Below are 19224 nucleotides of genomic sequence, written 5' to 3'. Positions count from 1 at the left end.
TATACTCTGCCATAAAACATAAGAGAATATTTTTGATTCTCCCTCAAGGTCAATTAAATTTTGGCAAGCTTATGCATAGTTCTCAGAAATTTGCTTCATTACTGATCTTATGCTTTAAACAAGGAATTGATCCAATAATTTTTCTGTGTGCAGACCCAACACCACTTTAAAATAAAGATTTAGACTCAGTTATCATTTGAGAATAAGGAACTGTTCAAACCTTGCCATTCCCCTTTTGTTTGACTGCCTGATCTAAGCCTGAGAGCTTACTGCTGGTTTTCCATGACTTTAAATGCCTGTGGATTTAAATGTTTCAGCTGACCTTTCTTATAATATGTTTTGCTTTTTGTTGGGATTTTCTGTAGAGCAATATACTTTACATGTAGAAGTAGATTTCCTCATTACTAGAAATAAGCCAGTTTATGAAACATTTCCAACTGAAGCAGGACTGAAATTTGAACTTTGTAAATTACTACTGGTTATGTTGTTATAATCCTGCATATGTATTTGTTTAGGTTTGTAGGGTGGGGAGACTTTCACATTCTGGTCATGATTAGTTTCAGTAACATAAGAATCTTTCATGGTTTTCTTTATTTTGCAGGGTTGTTTTTTTTTTAAAGCAAGTCTGCCTGTGCTACTGTTGCTCTTGTGAAATAACATTGTTTGAAAACCTTCCTTGCAAGGTTTTTCTTAGTCTTGTAACGGTCTCTCTTTCTTCTTTTACTGTCTCTACTCTAGGCTGCTGGAGGTACCACTTCCCATCAGGTCAGCTTTTCCTATTTTAATGGATTTAATTCTCTCCTTAACAACATGGAGCTCATTAGAAAGATCTACAGTACTCTGGCTGGAAACAGAAAAGATGTGGAAGTCACTAAGGGTTGGTTGAAATGTTTGCAGTCTGGAAGTTTCCTTGGGCATTTGGTTGGAGTGGGTGGAGGGAAAGGCCTCATCTGTGTGCTTTTAAATCAGTGGGAGGGGGAGTAAGCCTCGTTAGCATTCCTTGGTATCCCACTCAGATTTGCACACTCCTGTTGGATTCCACCCTCCAGGTTTTTCATTTTGTTTCAATCAGAAAAAGGTCCTAGTAAACTGGTGGCAGGGGTGGGGGGGCAGGATGAGGAAAGTATGTAAAGATATTTAAAAGTTTAAAAAACTTCCTAGGACTCCTGCCAAATTGGCAGCCTATTAAAGTGACCTTCAAGGGTAGTTGAAGAATTCCATAAACTTGTATTGGCGGCACAGTAAGCTGATCTACAAGCTTGGAACAAGATGTTATCAGCTCTATCTAACCACTTTTATAGAGAATTCCCCGTGCAATGCCAAAGTTTCATTAATGTGGCCTACTGGGACTGTACATGAAAAGTTCCTCATCTCTTGACTCCTGAGGTTTTTGGGTTTTTTTCTGCTTGCTTTTTATTTGATTTTTTTTTTCCCTCTGACCTGCAGCTGATTGATACCGTATGTCAAAGATCCTAAATCCTCCTGATAGCACTAAAGGATAGAACATTTCAAACATGCCTTTATGTAGTGGCAGGAACACTTTTGTGGTGGGTCACTTTTATTCCCCTTCTCTTATCAGCATCTTCTACTTAATACTAAAATGCAAAGCACCTCTGGGGTGCTCTGGGTTATTTGTTCTGCTTTGCTTAGTTTTTCTTTTCTGTGTTTTTATTCCACCCTTCTCCCTCCCCTATCAGCATCTTCTTAACACTGAAATACAAAGCATCTCTGGGGTACTCTGTATTGTTTGTTCTAATTCACTTAGTTTTTGTTTTCTGTGTTTTTATTCTGTTGCAGAGGAGTTTGTTCTGGCAGCTCAGAAATTTGGTCAGGTTACACCCATGGAAGTTGACATCTTGTTTCAGTTAGCAGATCTGTATGAGCCACGAGGGTAAGTAGAGAATTATCTGTCCTTCCCTCTTTCTTGGAAGGAGTTGGGAGGGTGGTGTTGGGGAATGGGAGAGTGTAGTGTAGTGGCCACATGCAGATGAATTCTCGTGATCTGAAACCCCATCTCTAAGCAAATGCTAAGCTGAATTAATTTCCTCAGGCGCATGACTTTAGCGGATATTGAAAGAATTGCTCCTCTGGAGGAGGGGACATTGCCCTACAACCTGGCTGAGGCCCAGAGGCAGGTAAGAACAGAAGCCACTGTGATGTTATTACCACTTTCCAGTGCCAGGTAAATAGATAGCCAACCTCCTCCTGTGAGCTGAGTTGTCTTTCTTTTGTGTTCTGTAATATCTGTGAGGAATAGCTTCTTGTTAGAATTTGATTTTAACTTGTGTCATGTCCTCTTCATCTCTTCTCTGTGCCCCTTTCTCTCAGGCTGCATTTTGACAGGTTAAATGTGATTGTCTTTAGAATGATAATATGTATATGAGTGTCATCCAGCCACATAGTAAATATTAGGTGTATACCTAATTAAGGTGTTTATGTTCTGTGATTCTGTTGCTTTCTGCTCTTTTTAATGAGGAAAGAAGATTTCCTGTTTCAAATAGGATGGTGAATTCAGCATTTAGCCTGTAAATGGCAGCCCTTGTTCTGAACACACAGAGATTCACACAGTGGTTTGAGTTGGAAGGGACCTTCAAGATCATCTAGTTCCAAACCCCCTGCCATCGGCAGGGACTCCTTCCATTAGACCAGGTTGCCCAAGGCCTTATCCAACCTGGCCTTGAACACCTCAAGAGAAGGGGCATCCACAGCCTCTCTGGGCAACCTGTTCCAGTCTCACCACCTTCACTGTAAAGAATTTCTTCCTGATCTCTGGTCTAAATCTGCCCGCCTCAAGCTTCAGTCCATTCCCTCCCATCCTATCACTGCAAGCCCTTGTAAAAAGTCTCTCCCTAGCTTTCTCGTAGGCCCTCTTGAGGAACTGGAAGGCTGCTCTAAGGTTTCCCCAGAGTGCTGAACAGCCCCAACTCGCTTAGCCTGTCCCCACAGGGGAGGTGCTTCATCCCTCTGATCATCTTCATGGCTGTTTTCTGGACTGCTTTGTCTTATGCTCTGCTGAATGTCAAAAAGGAGAGATTATATTTGATTTAATATCATAGCTTCAGTAAAAACGTTGATATTCAAGGTTATTGACTTTAGATAATGTAACAGCAAAAGAACTTGAGATTTGCTTAAGGCAAAAAGAAAAAATAGTGTTCTTCAAATGGCAAACTTCTTGATCTCCCAGTTTTCATACTATTTTAGCCTATCTTATATTTTCATTGACACAAGTTTCTGTACAGATAGATTTAAAACTAGCCTTCTGTTCCTCTCTGTCTCTATTTTAAGGCAGCTTTAACTTTGTGTCTTGTGAGACTTAGGGGTTTTTGGTTGTGTTTTTTTTGTTTTTTTTTCCCTGCTCTGGGTCTACACAGAGACGCCAGTTTGACCACAATGGGTTGATGCAGGCTACATTTTTAGGACTAGCAGGCCATAAGCCAGGCCTCTGTGTGTGTGTGTACACATGCTTCTCTTTCTTCTTCTTCTCCCCCCACCACCATCCGAACACCCCCACCACCGCTCTGAGGCAGTATCTAGGGTGGCGGTTTTCTGTTTGTTTGAGCAGTGACTAAATATTGACTATGCTGGGATGAATTCAGATGACTTGGCTCCCAAAAGCTTACCATCTATTCCTAGAAGACTCCTAACGGGGTTAAAAGCTTTTGCATTGGCCTGAGTATCAAGTGAAGTAAGTTACAATAGGTGGCAGTAAAATGTAGCCAGAAATATGGTGCCCAAAGTAGCAGCTTCTTCTGGTTTTTTTTTGTGGCCACTGTCTTTGATAGTAAGACTTATGCCATTTTAAGAGGCTGGGACACATGAACGTGCTGAAGTCTTAACCATTTCTTCTGCCTATCTCTCCCACCTCTTCATTTTTCCATCCAATTTCTTTTTAATGTCAGCTGTTTGATGATGAGACCAAAAAGATTTTCATCTGCATTGATAGCCTCAATTTATTATTGGCCAACCCCACCTACGTTAGAATATTAGCTAAAACGTAAACATTTTCAGGGAAAAAAATGTATCAATGTATTTATTTTGTCCTTTTACTTGTAATATCCTAAAAAATAATAGAAATAAAGTATTACAAAATGTGATAGTAAGTGTGGGAGCCTTAACACCCCTGTAGAATTCTGTTTTCCTAATTCTTTTCTGTAAATTTTAAATCTGCAGCACCTCTGAAATTTAATTTTCATTGTGTTGAGTCCAGCACTGATAGACTGTGAGCAAAATGAAACTGTGGGTCTTTTTTATCAAACCTGATTTTCCTTTAGCTAATATCTATAAACAGTGCTTACATACTTGTTTTGATAGCCTGAGAAGCACTAAATGTCCCTGGCTTTGGTGGCAGTAGAAAGGAATCCCAAACTGGAGCTGTTTTTAGCTGTTGAAGTTGAATGACTGAAGTGTGCCCTCGTACACACATTCAGACCAGAGATTTTGGAGCTGAATAATTTTGTTGTAGTATCAGTCTTTCTTTTCTTTGCTATTTCAGTCTGAAGAGCCTACATTATGGGGCACTTAGAAATCAGGGGAAAAGAAATAATAATAGAAAACACAATTTCCAGTGTATTGTGGGATTTTTTTTTCCCCAGGTATCTCTGTAGTCACATCTGTCTGATCATGAGATGGTCTCTTGTGAAATAACCACATTCTGATTATTTTTTCTTGTCCTTTTATTTTAAATCCTGCCTCGACAGAAAGCTCCAGGAGATCCGTCTCGACCTATTCTCATCCAGATTGCAGAATCAGCCTACAGGTTTGCCCTTGGTTCAGTTGCTGGAGGTAAGTCATGGTTGAGCAAAAAAAAGACTCATCTTCACTGTTTGGGTTTTGTCTTCTTTTCTTCTACTCTTCTGCCTTCCATGTAAGTGTGGAAGGCTTATCAGTCTTTCCCTTGGAGCCATGTCTAAGGGCTTAGCTGTGTCTAAGATTGAAGCGGAAAGGGCCACCTGGTCTACAAGAGTTCTGGGATTTACAAACCATTGGAGTTTGCAGGTATTCCTATCAGATTTATCAACAAGTCATCAGCAGAATCAGGTTAATCAGGAGGTAGGGCCAGGAAGTGCTTTTGATTAAAATTGTGGGGTGTAGTTTAATGCATCCAGAATATATTGTGCAGAAAAAAACCCCATAAAACTGACACTCAAGATGTAAATGTAGAAAGTGAGTTGCAGTCAAACACTGCAAATGCAAAATGCAAAATCCTGTTTCCTTACAGCTTGATTTTTTTTTTTATTTACAGCTGTTGGAGCCACTGCAGTCTACCCCATTGATTTGGTAAAAACTCGAATGCAAAACCAGCGCTCTACAGGCTCTTTTGTGGGAGAGCTGATGTACAAAAACAGCTTTGATTGCTTCAAGAAAGTGCTGCGTTATGAGGGCTTCTTTGGACTTTATAGAGGTAAGATTAAAAGGTGGTATATACTAATGATAAGATACTAAGAAGACTTCAGTGGAACTCTGGATTTTTTAAAAGCTTTTTTTGTTAAGACTTCAGTTTTGCCTGGTTTGTGCTTTTGCTTCTACTCTGTTACAGGTGAAGAGTTTGCTTTTTCTCGAGTAGAACCTCATTGTAGTGAGAACATTTCTGTAGGACCTCACTGTCCTTTCCTTTGTCATCTGCAACAGAGCAACAACAGCAATTTCCTACAGCAAAAATAGACTGCTAGTCAAGTTTTCATTTCCTTAGCTGTCCTTAGTACCAAGAATGGTTTGTCCTGTTTGGCAAGGAGTTGGATCATCCAATTTTGTTTTGTTTGTTTCAGTGTTCTTTCTTATCTGTTTTTTCTCTTTAAAACCACAAAAGCAGAGAGAAAACATGATACCTTATTACTAACAAGATCTTTTTGTGATATCATTTGTAACAGAAAGGTCTCTCTGAACCAGTTGCCTGGGAATAGTCATCAAGTTTTATGTTTGCCTCTTAGCTTGTCAGTGTTGAGTCAGCCAGGGAAGTTAGCTGAGTTTCAACCCACTTAGCTTTACATACGTAACCAATACACCCAAGTTATGAAGTTAGCTGTTTCAGGTTCCCTTTGTAGTCAATGGAGAAGACTCCAAAAGCTCATTTTACTGTGGTCAGGATGTAAAACATCTCCATTTTGGCTATCTTATGTCAGTACCTTCAGTTTTATGGGCTTTTTTGTTTTCTCCTTGTCCCAGTTACGGTCTAAATTCAGCCAACACTGACGCAGTCCTGGAGAATCCCTGGAAGTTTTTAAGGCCAGGCTGGATATGGCTCTGGGCAACCTAATATGGTGGAAAGTGTCCCTGCCCATGGCAGCGGGGTTGGAACTGGATGATCCTTGGGGTCCCTTCTAACCCTGACAATTCTGTGATTCTGTAATCATGAACCACTGCATGAGACTGCAGTTTTTTTCTGTCACAGAGAGAAAGCAAATTATAGTTCTGATAGTTATAGAGATACCTTATCCTCCTCTCCCAAGTTCACTGGGAAGGATTTAAAACTTGTGTTACTTCATTTTTAGCCAGCTTCTTAGAAAGTTTGTATACCTTTTGAAAATAAGAATTTGTTGTGACAGAAATGAATTGCTGAAGGCACTTGAGTCAGGAATGAAGAATTGAGGATTTCAGGAAAATATTGTTATGATTTATGATGTTAGGAAAAAGTTCTTTACAATGAGGGTGGTTGAACACTGGAACAGGTTGCCAAGAGAGGTGGTTGAGGCCCCATCCCTGGAGATACCCAAGATGAGGCTCAACAGGGCTCTGGGTGGCCTGATCTAGTTGAGGATGTCCCTGATGGCTGCAGCAGTGTTGGACTGGATGACGTGTGGAGGTCCCTTCCAACCCCAGTGACCCTGTGATTTGAAAAAGTTATTTACACCAAAACACCCCCACAAAATTTAGTTTGTTAAACAGTGTGTGAAACAAAATGAAGTGGTGTGCTACATGTGCATTCTTGAACATAAGACCAGACTAACTGGAGGTTGGCTAAGCAGCTCCTCTGTAAAGTAAGTATTTGTAATTATTTCAGCACAATTGGAGATGGGAAGGCTCTGTTATTATTAACTCAGCTTGAGGCAGTTTTTTGGTTTTTTTGGGGTTTTTTTTGAGGAGGCCTAATAATATAATACAGAGTAATGACATGGTTTCTTTTTTAAGGATTTCTAACAATCAGAAACATTAAAAGTTCCAATTATTGGCTAAAGAACAAAATGTATTCCCTGCAAGCATCTAGCTGCTTCTTCCAGGTTACTGAAAGAACAAAAATGCACAATTCCACAGTGGGTTTTTCACCTGGGGAAAAAACAAAAAAAACCAAAACAAAACAACACCTCAGAAATGTCCATTTGCTTGTCATGTTTTTGGAGTGATTGTTTCACTGCCAAATTGTTGGGGAACGTCAGGAACCTTCATCACTATAGCTTGTCCTTCGTTTCCCCATCCCTTTTACTACTTTTCATCTTTCCAAGCAGGCTTGAATAGTGAAATCTCAGGCAGTTTGGTGCAGCTGAACTTCTAAACCCAGGGCAATAATCTAATTTCTGGATTATATAGTAGGAATTGTGTGATGGCAAAGAACACCATCATTGCAGAGACAAAGTGAGACCTCTGTTTCTCCAGGTTCTCTACTTAAAGAGCACCCTGATTCAACTTCTGGTTTTTAAAGAATCAAACAGAGAAAACTCCTTCCAAATATGGAGTTTCGTCTCTGAAGTTCAGGCTGTTGTTTGCTTTCTAAGGAGATGATGCTGGAGAAAGTTAAACAACTGAATGCAGAGTGAAGGATTCTGGTTAAGCTTGAGAAAACAAGAAAATGTGAAAGGAACATTTTATGGATTAATATATGGACCAAATTTAAATTCTTACAGCAAGAATAATCTCATTGTAATCTTAAATACTGCATTAGGTAAGACAAACTACAGACTGGTAACTACTATTTTTTCTTACACTGTGGTGCACTCAGAGTTAAGTAAATGTGGAGGGTTTTCCCCACAGGAGGAAGGAGTAATCATTGGTAGAATTCTCCTGAATAGCTGAATAATGATAAAAACCTTTAAAAAATATTACAGTAGAAACATTTGGAGCAGTTCCCTCTTTGTCATCATCTACTACTGCAAAGAAGCAAGCAGGAATTACAAACCCTACTCTGAACTCAGCCATTTCAGCTGGTATTTTAAACACATGAGCCTTGTTTCCATTCAGTGAAGTGAGCTGATTTTCCTTTTCCTTTTCCTTTTCCTCTTCCTTTTCCTTTTCCTTTTCCTTTTCCTTTTCCTTTTCCTTTTCCTTTTCCTTTTCCTTTTCCTTTTCCTTTTCCTTTTCCTTTTCCTTTTCCTTTTCCTTTTCCTTTCCTTTTATTTTCCTTCTTTTTTTTTTCCTTTTCCTTTTCCTTTTCCTTTTCCTTTTCCTTTTCCTTTTCCTTTTCCTTTTCCTTTTCCTTTTCCTTTTCCTTTTCCTTTTCCTTTTCCTTTTCCTTTTCCTTTTCCTTTTCCTTTTTCCTTTTCCTTTTCCTTTTCCTTTTCCTTTCCTTTTCCTTTTTCTTTTCCTTCTTTTTATTTTTCCTTTTCCTTTTCTTTTCCTTTTCCTTTTCCTTTTCCTTTTCCTTTTCCTTTTCCTTTTCCTTTTCCTTTTCCTTTTCCTTTTCCTTTTCCTTTTCCTTTTCCTTTTCCTTTTCCTTTTCCTTTTCCTTTTCCTTTTCCTTTTCCTTTTCCTTTCCCTTTCCCTTTCCCTTTCCTTTTCCTTTTCCTTTTTCTTTTCCTTCTTTTTATTTTTCCTTTTCCTTTCCTTTTCCTTTTCCTTTTCTTTTTCTTTTTCTTTTTCTTTTTCTTTTTCTTTTTCTTTTTCTTTTTATTTTTCTTTTTATTTTTCTTTTTCTTTTTCTTTTTCTTTTTCTTTTTCTTTTTCTTTTTCTTTTTCTTTTTCTTTTTCTTTTTTTCTTTTTCTCTTTTTCTTTTTCTTTTTCTTTTTCTTTTTCTTTTTCTTTTTCTTTTTCTTTTATCACTATTTTATTCCAAATTTAAAAAAGACAAAACCACATGTTCTAAACCCCGCCATCTCAGATAAGGATAAATTACACCATCTTGTGGATATAACAAGTGCACTAAATTCTGTTTAATGTCAGTTTGGTTCTAAGGATAATCAATGTTTCCACTGAGGAGTTATTTTGATATAAAAACCCAGCCAAACCAAACAACAAACATATAAACCTCTGGAGCATCTTTGTAATGTGCATTATTTCAATGCTGTGTTGTTAGAGACAGATGAAAGATTTACCTCAGATATGTAGTCCTTAAAAAAATGAATTTCTTCTCAGCATGGCCAAAAAGAATCCTCATCTCCTATACCTATAATTTACTGTTGTGTCTACCTTTATACCTGAAATACATACTTAGAAACTGGCAGGTATTTATATATATGCAAATAGAAGAGATTTTTGGAAGCTTTGATTTGCCAAAATCTCTTCCAGCTGATGAGGTCACCTTCATTTCTTAATATTCTTTTAATCAGAAGTCCACCTGATGAGTAGCAGAATGCTTCACAGTCTTTAGCAGTGCATCGAAGTAGAGATTATTTCACCTCTGCTTAATAGAAATTTGATGGGAAATTTACATACCAGAGATGAAGCCTGGCACATGAAACTGTTCAGTAGCCACTTCTAGAGGGTGAAAAAGACAGGAAAAGCTGCAGAAGAGTTTGTTATTTGTAATCATTAAGTGCCAAGGAACTTGTTAGTTTTATATTTCCTGCTAGTGCTTCTAGCGCTGCAGTGATTCCAGATGCTCGCTAATCTTTGATTTTAGTCGTCTCATTTGTCATCCAACTTCATTATTACTGATGGACTCCCATGTAAATGATACAAAAAGACTGTGGCAAAAGCTTTCCTCCAGAAGCAGGCAATGAAGTACAAGCCTACTTGTACCCAAAGTTCTGTCAAGGCACAAAATCTTCAAGAAATACCCATTTTACCATGACAGTGGTGGAACACTGTCAACAGGTTGCCCAGGGAGGTAGTTGAGGCCCTATCCTTGATGATATTCAAGGTCAGGCTGGACAGGGTTCTGGGGTACCTGATATAATGGAGGATATCCCTGCTGACTGCAAGGGGGGGTTGGACTAGATGACCTTTGGAGGTCCCTTCCAACCCAAACCATTCTGTGATTCTATGCTTTCCCCTCTGAGGAGCTGTGCTTGAGTGGAAACTGGTGATTCGTTGTCCAGTATTAATTTCTTATGTGAATCCTGTCAGAGAGAAATTCCTCAGTGTTCTTTTATTGCCTTTCTATCAAAGGTCCAAATGGTTTAAAATATTTTAATTTCTGCAGTTAGTAAAGATAAAGTCACATCTGTTACACATTGTGAAACTGAAGTTTCACTGTTAGAGATGAGAAAAAATACTTTGGCCAAATCTCTTTAAAGTTGATGGATCGCCTCAGCTGGGCTGGATGAGCCATTCTGTGTGTATTCCCAGTGTGTTTAGGAACTTGTATGATGTCACCATCTGAATGGAGCTCTTGGTGCTCTCTCTCATATATACCTTCATCTTTCCCAGAGAGCCCTGCTACTGCAGCATGTCACACGGAGTGGTACATGGTAATTGCTACTAAAAAGCCTTTCCTATATAAAAATGGGATGAATAACATTTTGTTTGCTCTGTACTATACCAGCAGGCTGCCTATGTGCAAAATGTTATTCTCTGGTGTTGTAAGAGGCATGCATTTTTAAGACACTGACAGGCAGTTCTAAGCCTGTCACACAGAATCACACAATTGTCAGGGTTGGAAGGGACCCCAAGGATCATCTAGTTCCAACTCCCCTGCCATGAGCAGGGACACTTTCCACTAGATCAGGATGCCTGGAGCCACATCTAGCCTGGCCTTAAAAACTTCCAGGAATGGGGCTTCCATCATCTCGTTGGACAACCTGTTCCAGCATTAGTGTATATGTCATACTGCTGATCTGCTAGTGCACAGGAACACTGAAAAATTCCCACTGTGTCAGGATAACCCCATGAGAAAAATAACACTCAGGTGTGCCCCTGAGGTGCTTTATTCTTTCTTCATCATGTTCAGAAAGCTTTCAACAGTTCTTGAATGGCAACTGGTGATTCATTGTCTGATGAATTACTTATGTGAATCCTGTAAGAGAGAAATTTGGGCTCCCACGAGAAGAGAATTTAGTTTTGATGGTCATAAGCTATAGAATGCACAGGTATCACTTACAGAAAACTTAATCACATAGACATGAGAACAAGTGAAGAGTCCGTCTACCTTCCTGGAGACAGTAGGACTAGCTGGTATCTGGCCAGGATGTAAAATATAGAATTAAAATGAATGCTGCTGCCTTTAGATGTTCAGCTTGGAGAAGAGAAGGCTCCAGGGAGACCTCAGAGCAGCCTTCCAGTACCTGAAGGGGCTACAAGAAGGCTGCAGAGGAATGTTTCCAAAGGACTGCAGTGATAGGACCAGGGGCAGTGGTTTGAAATGAGAGAAGAGCAGATTCAAATTGGATGTTAGGAACAAGTTCTGCACTATGAGGGTGATGGAACACTGCAACAGGTTGCCCAGGGAGGTAGTTGAGGCTCCATCCCTGGAGATACCCAGATATTCATGGTCAGGCTGGACAAGGCTCTGAGCAACCTAATGTAGTGGAGGATATCCCTACTGACTGCAGGGGGTTGGACTAGATGATCTTTGGAGATGCCTTCCAACCCAAACCATCCTTTGATTCTATGTCCTGACCTAGTTGGAGATGTCCCTGCTCACTGCAGGAAGGTTGGACTAGGTGACCTTCAGAGGTTACTTCCAACCCAAAGCAGTCTGTGATTCTATACTATCTTGCAGTAGGTATACACAGCATTATCTGTAATTAAACTCAGAAAGTACTTTTATACTATAAAATCATGTGAAAAGTAGAGAGAAAAAAGAGAAGAATACTCTGGGGGTTTAATCGTTCAGTTTGGGTTCTTTGGGGTTTGTTTTTTGTTTGTTTTGTTGTTGTTTTGGTCTTTGTTGTTGGTGCTGGGATTTTGGGTGGTTTTGGGTTTTTTTTTTGGTAACTCTACCAGTTCTATTTAATAATTTCTCTTCTACAGTTAAGTTTCATGGAAAGTTTTGACTCTTAACAGCACCATTCAGATCTGAGTGCAAGAGGAAGGGAGCAGATGGGAAAAAGAAAACAAACACTGTGCCAAGATGAACTTGTTTTTCCTGAGATTTTACAAATTCCTTTTATAAATGCAGAGTTAGGAGCTGAAAAATGGTTAAAAAGCTATCTTCAGCTCAGCCTAGTGAAAAGGAATTTAATTTGCCCTGTGTTCATACAGACCTCCAGCTGGACTATTTTAATAATTTTATGTCTTGACACTTCTAGAAATGTCATTTTCTGCAATTTATTTGGTAAGCTGTAACTTCAAAGCCATGTTATATATAGCTTAAGTGTGGTAATATCTGTATATGTGATGTCCAAGAGGGTCTGCACCAGGAACTCCAGCCAGGATGATTTTCTCCCACTTCTGAAAGGTGTCCTAATTTCGTTACGCTGCTGAATGCTGGCAGCACCACTCTAGCCCCAGGCTTAGTTGGTAAGCTTGGCCTATTTTTAGGTTGTGTCATCCAAAAAATGACAAAATATCGACCTTTCACTTCAAACAAGTAAAGCTGGCAGTCAGAGATTCCCACTTCCAGCTCTGTGGTGCATTGCTTCTAACAAAATAAAAGAGGAAATTCCATAGCTGGAAAGAAAGCTGCATAACTTCCTTTGTTTTAAGTTGGGCAAAGAGCTTAAGAATGCAGTCATACACGTTTAAATGTTTTGCATTATTTTGATTCCTGTCCCCTTGGGTCCTGCCATCTGAGGCTATTGTTTTTGCCAGAAAATGGTATTTCACTCATGATTTTTGAAGTGGATGCATCATGCATCTCACAAAATTAATTAGAAAGTCTTAATTTTTCTGTGAAGATGAAGAAAATAAGTGTTGGTTTTGAACAGGGTACTTGAAACGCAGTTGGCAAATCTGTCTGCAAATGAAAAGTGACCTAATATCACTGATTTTAAAAAAGCTAAAGAAACAAATACATAGAGGCAATTGTAACACTTGAAATGGTAGCACAAAGTTTAATCTCAAAATGAAATGTTTAAGTGCTCTCATTTAATATAATAACATAAAATTGCTGTCAGAATTGCCCATTTCTAGGTGGTGATCTCTGTGTATATTTGTTGATTTGTTTAGTTAATACCAAGTTACTCAATCCACTGAAATCTCTTCTTTCCATGTTACAGGTCTGTTGCCACAGCTATTAGGAGTAGCACCAGAGAAGGCCATAAAACTTACTGTAAGTTTGCAAATGGATTATTTTCATGTTTCTTCACGTTGTAAAGTCCATGTAATTACAATTAGCACGCTAAAAGTTTTTATCCTTAATGTGTCAGCGGTGTGACAGAATGTACTCCATCATTTTTGCTTGATATTAACTTAATTATAAAAAGCACAAAGCAACTGTTTATAATTGACTTGTGAGCATTGAAAGTGGCATACGAGATATATACAGATATATTTGGATAGGGAGATAGGGGAGAGGGAGAGACAGATAGAGGATGGAGATAGAGAGGAGAGATACATTTTAAGAATCTTACTGAAAACTCATTTTTGGACTCATTCCAAACTATACCAAACTCATTTGACTTGTTCAACTCATCTGCTTATTTTAAATAGCACAAGCCTTTGGTTTCACTTAGCAAACAGGAATCATTATTTATTTATTGTTCTCGAAGGGCTCTTGTTTTTATATCTCCACATGTTTAATCCTAGTGCACCAGGAGATAATGTCATAGGAGCATGTAGTGAGGTGTTAGTAGGAAAGGATTAAGAAAGGAACTTTTTTGCGTGCTTCCCCCCCCCCAAAATGTTTTACTTCTGTAATTATTTTTTTATTTCTTGAGTGATTTTAAGGCACTTAAGAATTTGTTACAACCCAATCTCAAGGTATTGGTTATTCACCTATAAGTTATTATTCACCAAGGCTAATATTAATGCATTTTAACAACTAGAAAGGTGCTTAATGCTTTAATGAATTACTATTAAAACTTATTCTTGAACATTCTGATAAGAACTTGAAATTATATTTACATTTGTAAACCCAGTGAGCATTTCTTAAATGATTTTATCATTATTTTTCAGATCAGGATTTTATTATTTAATGACTTGTTCTTGAACATTCTGATACGAACTTGAAATTATATTTGCATTTGTACACCCAGTGAGCATTTCATAAATGATTTTATCATTAATTTTCAGGTAATTATTTTATTATTTAATTACCAATTGTTATCTTTATCTTACTAATGAATCTTTGAATTATGCTGCAAATCTTTGTGCAAAACAAAGCCATAGCTTTACAATATTTCATGTAAAATACAAGATTTGTTACCTGTTAGTTTGGTAGCTTCCTGGTTGCTATTTGCATTTTCAGTGGCACAGAATTTGCAGCTGATGAGTCTTTTCTCCCGCCTTGTAATTTGTCAGCTTTCCTAAATGTTTGTGGTTTGTTTTGTTTTTAAGGTTAATGATTTTGTGAGAGATAAGTTTATGACTAAAGATGGCTCTGTCCCACTGGCTGCAGAAATTCTTGCTGGTGGCTGTGTAAGTACCTTTAATTTCCTTCTTTGGGATGGATGAATGTGCAGCGTGTTAACTCCAAGGACTAAGACTTCTGTTCAACCACAGATCTGGTTCGAGAGCAGACTCTACCAGAGCATCTCACTTCTTTCCTAGTTTTGCCAGCCCTCTTGATGAAAGGGTAAATGTTACTCTGCATCTTGCCTTTTAACTGTGCTGTTTAATTCTCGCAGCTTAGACTTTCGTTCCCTTAATAACGAATGTGTCTTTTATTCATGTTGGCTGTAGTTTATGGCCTGAAGAGGATTCATGCTAACCTTTCCAGAAGTTAATAACGAGTTACTGCTTTGTGGCACCCACTCTGCCACGTCACTTCTTTGCTGATGTGTTATTGCACCCACTAATTTTCACTTTTTTACAGCGATACTGGCTTTTTGAAATGGCAAAGACTACTCATGCTTCTTTGAGTTCCTAGCAGACGTAGGCTGAGTGATGTTAACTCTATACATAATGCATTCCTGAATGTAGGCTGTACTTAAAACCCACTAAGTTGTTTTTTTTTTGTTTTTTTTAAGAGTGTTTTGCTTGCACAAAGTAGTATCTTAATGACCAGCTGGCATATTACTGGGTAAACGAGAATACTTCACGGTTTGCTCTAGTTCTGTCTGTTCATATTACAGCTTATTTTATCTGGTATATTGATTTTGTTCAAGCAAATGTAAATACTTTAGGTAAAATGAATAGTTGTTCAAAGACCAGTGCACTTCACAGATAAAGAACACTGTTTATTTAAACCAGCTTTGATCACTGGGGCAGAGCAATGTTGGTGTATTTTCAATCTGTCTTTGTTTCTGCTGTCATAAGACAGATGAGGTCACATTTTCAAGCAGCATCTACCTGTGTCAAAAGCTACAGCAAGCAGCAACTTAAAAACAAATGCTTGTGTCTTAACCTCAGTAGGTGCAGATATTTTATGCTGTATGTGCTTGCAGAGAGTGTGCTGTGATTATCTGAGCCTCGGGTGCAGTTGCAGGCTGAGAAGCCCTGGCTTTCTGTAATTCTCAGGAGATGGGGCAGGATTTGGCTGCTGTCTCACTGCTCCTTCTGTTTGATCACTGACCTGTTGTAGACTGCCAGGTAGGATCCCCTTGTTCTGTAACTTTAGGAGCATTCAGGGGAGAGAAAAAAAAAAAAAAAGAAGGGGAGGGAGAGAAGAATGTGGGTCTCTAAAGCCCTAAATAAAAAGCATGCCATAAATGAAGGGAAAATGCAATAAAGTGCTTGCAGACTAAAAGAACTATTTGCCCCTTACACTAATAAAATGTCTTATGAACATAGCAGCCATGGAGAATTCAGCAACATTTTCATTTAAAGTGTCATTTGATCTAGAGTTTTTATTTTTACAGACTGCTGTGAATTTTTTTTAATGCAATACAAAAAGCACTTTTTACAGAGACCTGTCATTCAGGAAAATGCTGCAGCAAGCTTTTTGCCAGCAGTGCATTGTAAACTAAAAGAACTGCTTGAAGAGAGAGATGCTTTGAGATGCATTTTAAACCTCTGTAAATGTTGCCTTTTTGTATTTGCTGTTTGAAATCTATATTAGCAGCGAGATGCTGCACGAAGTCGTAGCAGTGGATGTGTGGTGGCAGAATGCCTCGTGTTTCCTTTTAACTGGAATGCTCCACTTAAGGGCATAGCCTAGTGCCAGGTAGATAGGTTGCAACTTGTCTTTTCTGCAGGTGGTCTTTGGGCTTTTTTTTTTTTGTAATTTTAACCCCAATTCATACTAGCAACAGAGACTCTCATTACAAGTGGTGCCTTGTGGGGATTTTTTGGGGAGTGAATTTTTCTCTCATGAAATTCTAAATACATGAAATATGGGATGCCAAAGACAAGCTTGTTGCTCTGTCTCTCAGTGTTCTATTCGTCTGACTTTTTGTCCTTATTTAAGCTGACATGAAAGCTGTGATTGCAGTATGGAAACACTAAGGATGCTGTTGAATGCTTTTGACAGTTTTCAAGCTTTGGGTTTTTACCTCTTCTCACTATACAGTAGTTACTTCTGTGGAATGCAAAAAAACAGGAGTGCACAATATGGAGTCTAAAAAGGGGTAGCCAAATAAGATGAATTTTATACAAGACACCTACCCTATCAACTTTCTCCACTTTCAACATCTTAATTCTCAACTGTGATTTTTGTTCCAAACTCAGATGTTCAATTTTGCTTCTTCAGTGCCTCTTTCCTTGGAACATATGCACTGCTCTTGCAAGGGCTGTGTGCTGCGATGCCTATGAGATTTTAATGCTTCAAATACCAGCCTTGCCAGTACTGTGTAGCATGAATAGGTAAGAAAGGGAGGACAGAGCAGATACTTGGATGGTTCGGGTTGTTCAGTAACACAAAGGGCTTTGAAGGGGTCAGTATCACCTGAGTAGCTCCACTCTGCTGTTTGCCCAACCATTGCCAGGCGTTGACTTTTAAGTCCCCAGGGACTTCACTTTGCATCATAATTACTGAGAATTAGTACACATGGCTGACTTTTGCACTTGTAACTAAAGCTGATTGTTTCATTGAACAAGTCTTTTTCTGTTTTGTAAACTGTTTTCTATCCTGAAAAAAGAAAAAAGGGAAAAAAAAAGAAAAGAGAAGAAAGAAAATAGATCTTTTACTTCATGACCTGGTGGCACTTAGTTCAGTTAACAGCCTGTTTCACAGCATTTTATTATGTGAAGATGAAAGTGATAAGTTGGTTTGAGATTTATTTTCCTTTGAGATCCCCAAGAATATAATTAAAAGTGTAACCTTTATGTTTTCTTACAGAATCTTAAGGAGGATTGTTAATGTAAATTGCAAACTCCAAATTTCCAGCTCTTTTGTTTGCAAGACTGTGGGATTTGTTACCTATAAAAATACCTGTAGCTTCCAGATTTGCACCGTGCCTGACACCCACCATGAACTCTACTCTCTGCTTTTAGGGCTCTCATCACTCATGCAAATCTTATACAGCCTTTATCATTATGAAGCTAGTAAAAAGTTTCAGTTCCAAGACATAGTGGAATGGTATTTTAGAGCTTGGATCTGCTGAGCATCTAAACCACAAATCTGACTTGACCTCCTTGAATAAAAAAGTGCACAAGTATGCTAGGTTTGATTTCTGCTAATGCTCTGACTTACCTTCAGGGGTTCTTTAATAAAAGGATGTTCTAGGGTAAGCTGTAAGTGCAACTTTAGATTTTTTTTTTCTTTTTTTGTAATAGCAATAATCTCAAAGTTTTTGTACGCTCTTATTTTTTTTCCAGTCTTCCAATTAATTTTCTGTTTTAAATAAAAAAGTAATCACTAGGCATACTGAGCTGAGCTCCTTGTTTCTTTTAAACTTAATTGACTTTAAGGCTTTTGTTAAAAAATATTATTTTGTCAAAAATAATGTTTTTTTTATATACGGCAGTGCTCATCATTCTTATATTTTGATTTATGTTAACCTATTGAAAACTCTGTGCAAGTGGCAGACATATTATTTTGGCAGGAGGTTGAGGTTTTTACCTTTAACACTAAGTCATTTTCCTTAGTTCCTTAAATAAAGCAGTTTCCTTTAAAAAATAAAATTACATTTGTGTGTCTGGAATTAACCAGGAAAGAGATGTAAAGATGCAAAATAAAGAATGATCATAAACCACGTCGAAAATACTAAGAAAACCAGAAATACTCCAGCATGACTCCAAAGCAGTAGCTATGCAATATATGTTGCCTTATCTGTCTGTCGTAATACAATTAGATAAGCTTAATTTTCAGCAAGAAAAGGGGAAAAAAGCATTCTGCTTTATTAAGCTTTCCTTCTGCTCTCCCTCCTCTGCCCGAGCACACACACACATTCTTTTCCAGCCCAGCTGCTCAGTGTGCGCTCACTGTTAGCCAGTCTCAATCGTATGGCGCGGTACAATTACAGACTATGTACAGATCTGCTTTTATTTAAGTTGTCAAGACAATCTGAGGCATATTTCTAGAGACTTTATAGGAGTTGTAATAAAGTTAAAACATACTGGACCTGCTTGGACAGCTTCAACTCCACTACAGAATGTTAGATACGGTTAAGATGGAGTTCGTCTAGAAAGTGCAAAAATCTTGCCCAGAATTAATTTTCCTGAAGGACTCTGATGGGAAATTCCAGATGAATTGTGCCAAATAAGCAATCCAGTGCAAATAGTTTTGTTAATCTGCTTACAACATTTCTATTTCAGAGAGTAATAAAGATAAAAGTCCACAGCTGAGCTGTGTGGCAGTGGAGGTAGAGGGTGTGTGGACTACAGTTCCACACTTCTTACTGAAAATATACAGGCATTTTGAAGTTGTAGACTAAAGGAAGGCTTCATTCTTATTTTCATTTTTCAGAAACCTAAATCTGATCGAATTCTATTCTGTCTGGCAAGAAGGCTGAGTATGAGCCTTCATGCTTACCTTACTTTCATAAAGTGAAGTGAAAGTGCGCGTTACGTATGCCAGGGGATGGAAAATAATCTCTGCATGTATGTCTGAACAAAAGAGCCAACTGCTGTTGCACAGAAAAGTTTTGCTGTGGTTTGTTGAGACAATTAAGTGGTGATGGTCATCTTGATGGCTGGTCAAATTTAACTTTGAAAGC

The 19224-nt window shown here is 38.3% G+C and overlaps 1 protein-coding gene across 1 annotated transcript in view; it reads left to right on the top strand.

Annotated features, from left to right (window-relative positions):
* Positions 1-19224, top strand: part of SLC25A13 (solute carrier family 25 member 13) — a 77431-nt gene that overhangs the window by 31853 nt on the left and 26354 nt on the right. Inside the window, exons 5-11 of the mRNA XM_054384810.1 lie at positions 739-877; positions 1798-1891; positions 2051-2135; positions 4698-4782; positions 5243-5401; positions 13246-13298; positions 14525-14605. Coding sequence (XP_054240785.1) covers positions 739-877; positions 1798-1891; positions 2051-2135; positions 4698-4782; positions 5243-5401; positions 13246-13298; positions 14525-14605 — 696 coding nt within the window. The remainder of the gene's footprint in view (positions 1-738; positions 878-1797; positions 1892-2050; positions 2136-4697; positions 4783-5242; positions 5402-13245; positions 13299-14524; positions 14606-19224) is intronic.

Source organism: Indicator indicator, chromosome 11 (genome assembly GCF_027791375.1).
Source record: "Indicator indicator isolate 239-I01 chromosome 11, UM_Iind_1.1, whole genome shotgun sequence".
NCBI classification, from domain to species: Eukaryota; Metazoa; Chordata; class Aves; order Piciformes; family Indicatoridae; genus Indicator; species Indicator indicator.
The sequence above is the reverse complement of the archived record's forward strand: the minus strand, read 5'-3'. Positions and strand labels throughout refer to the sequence as shown.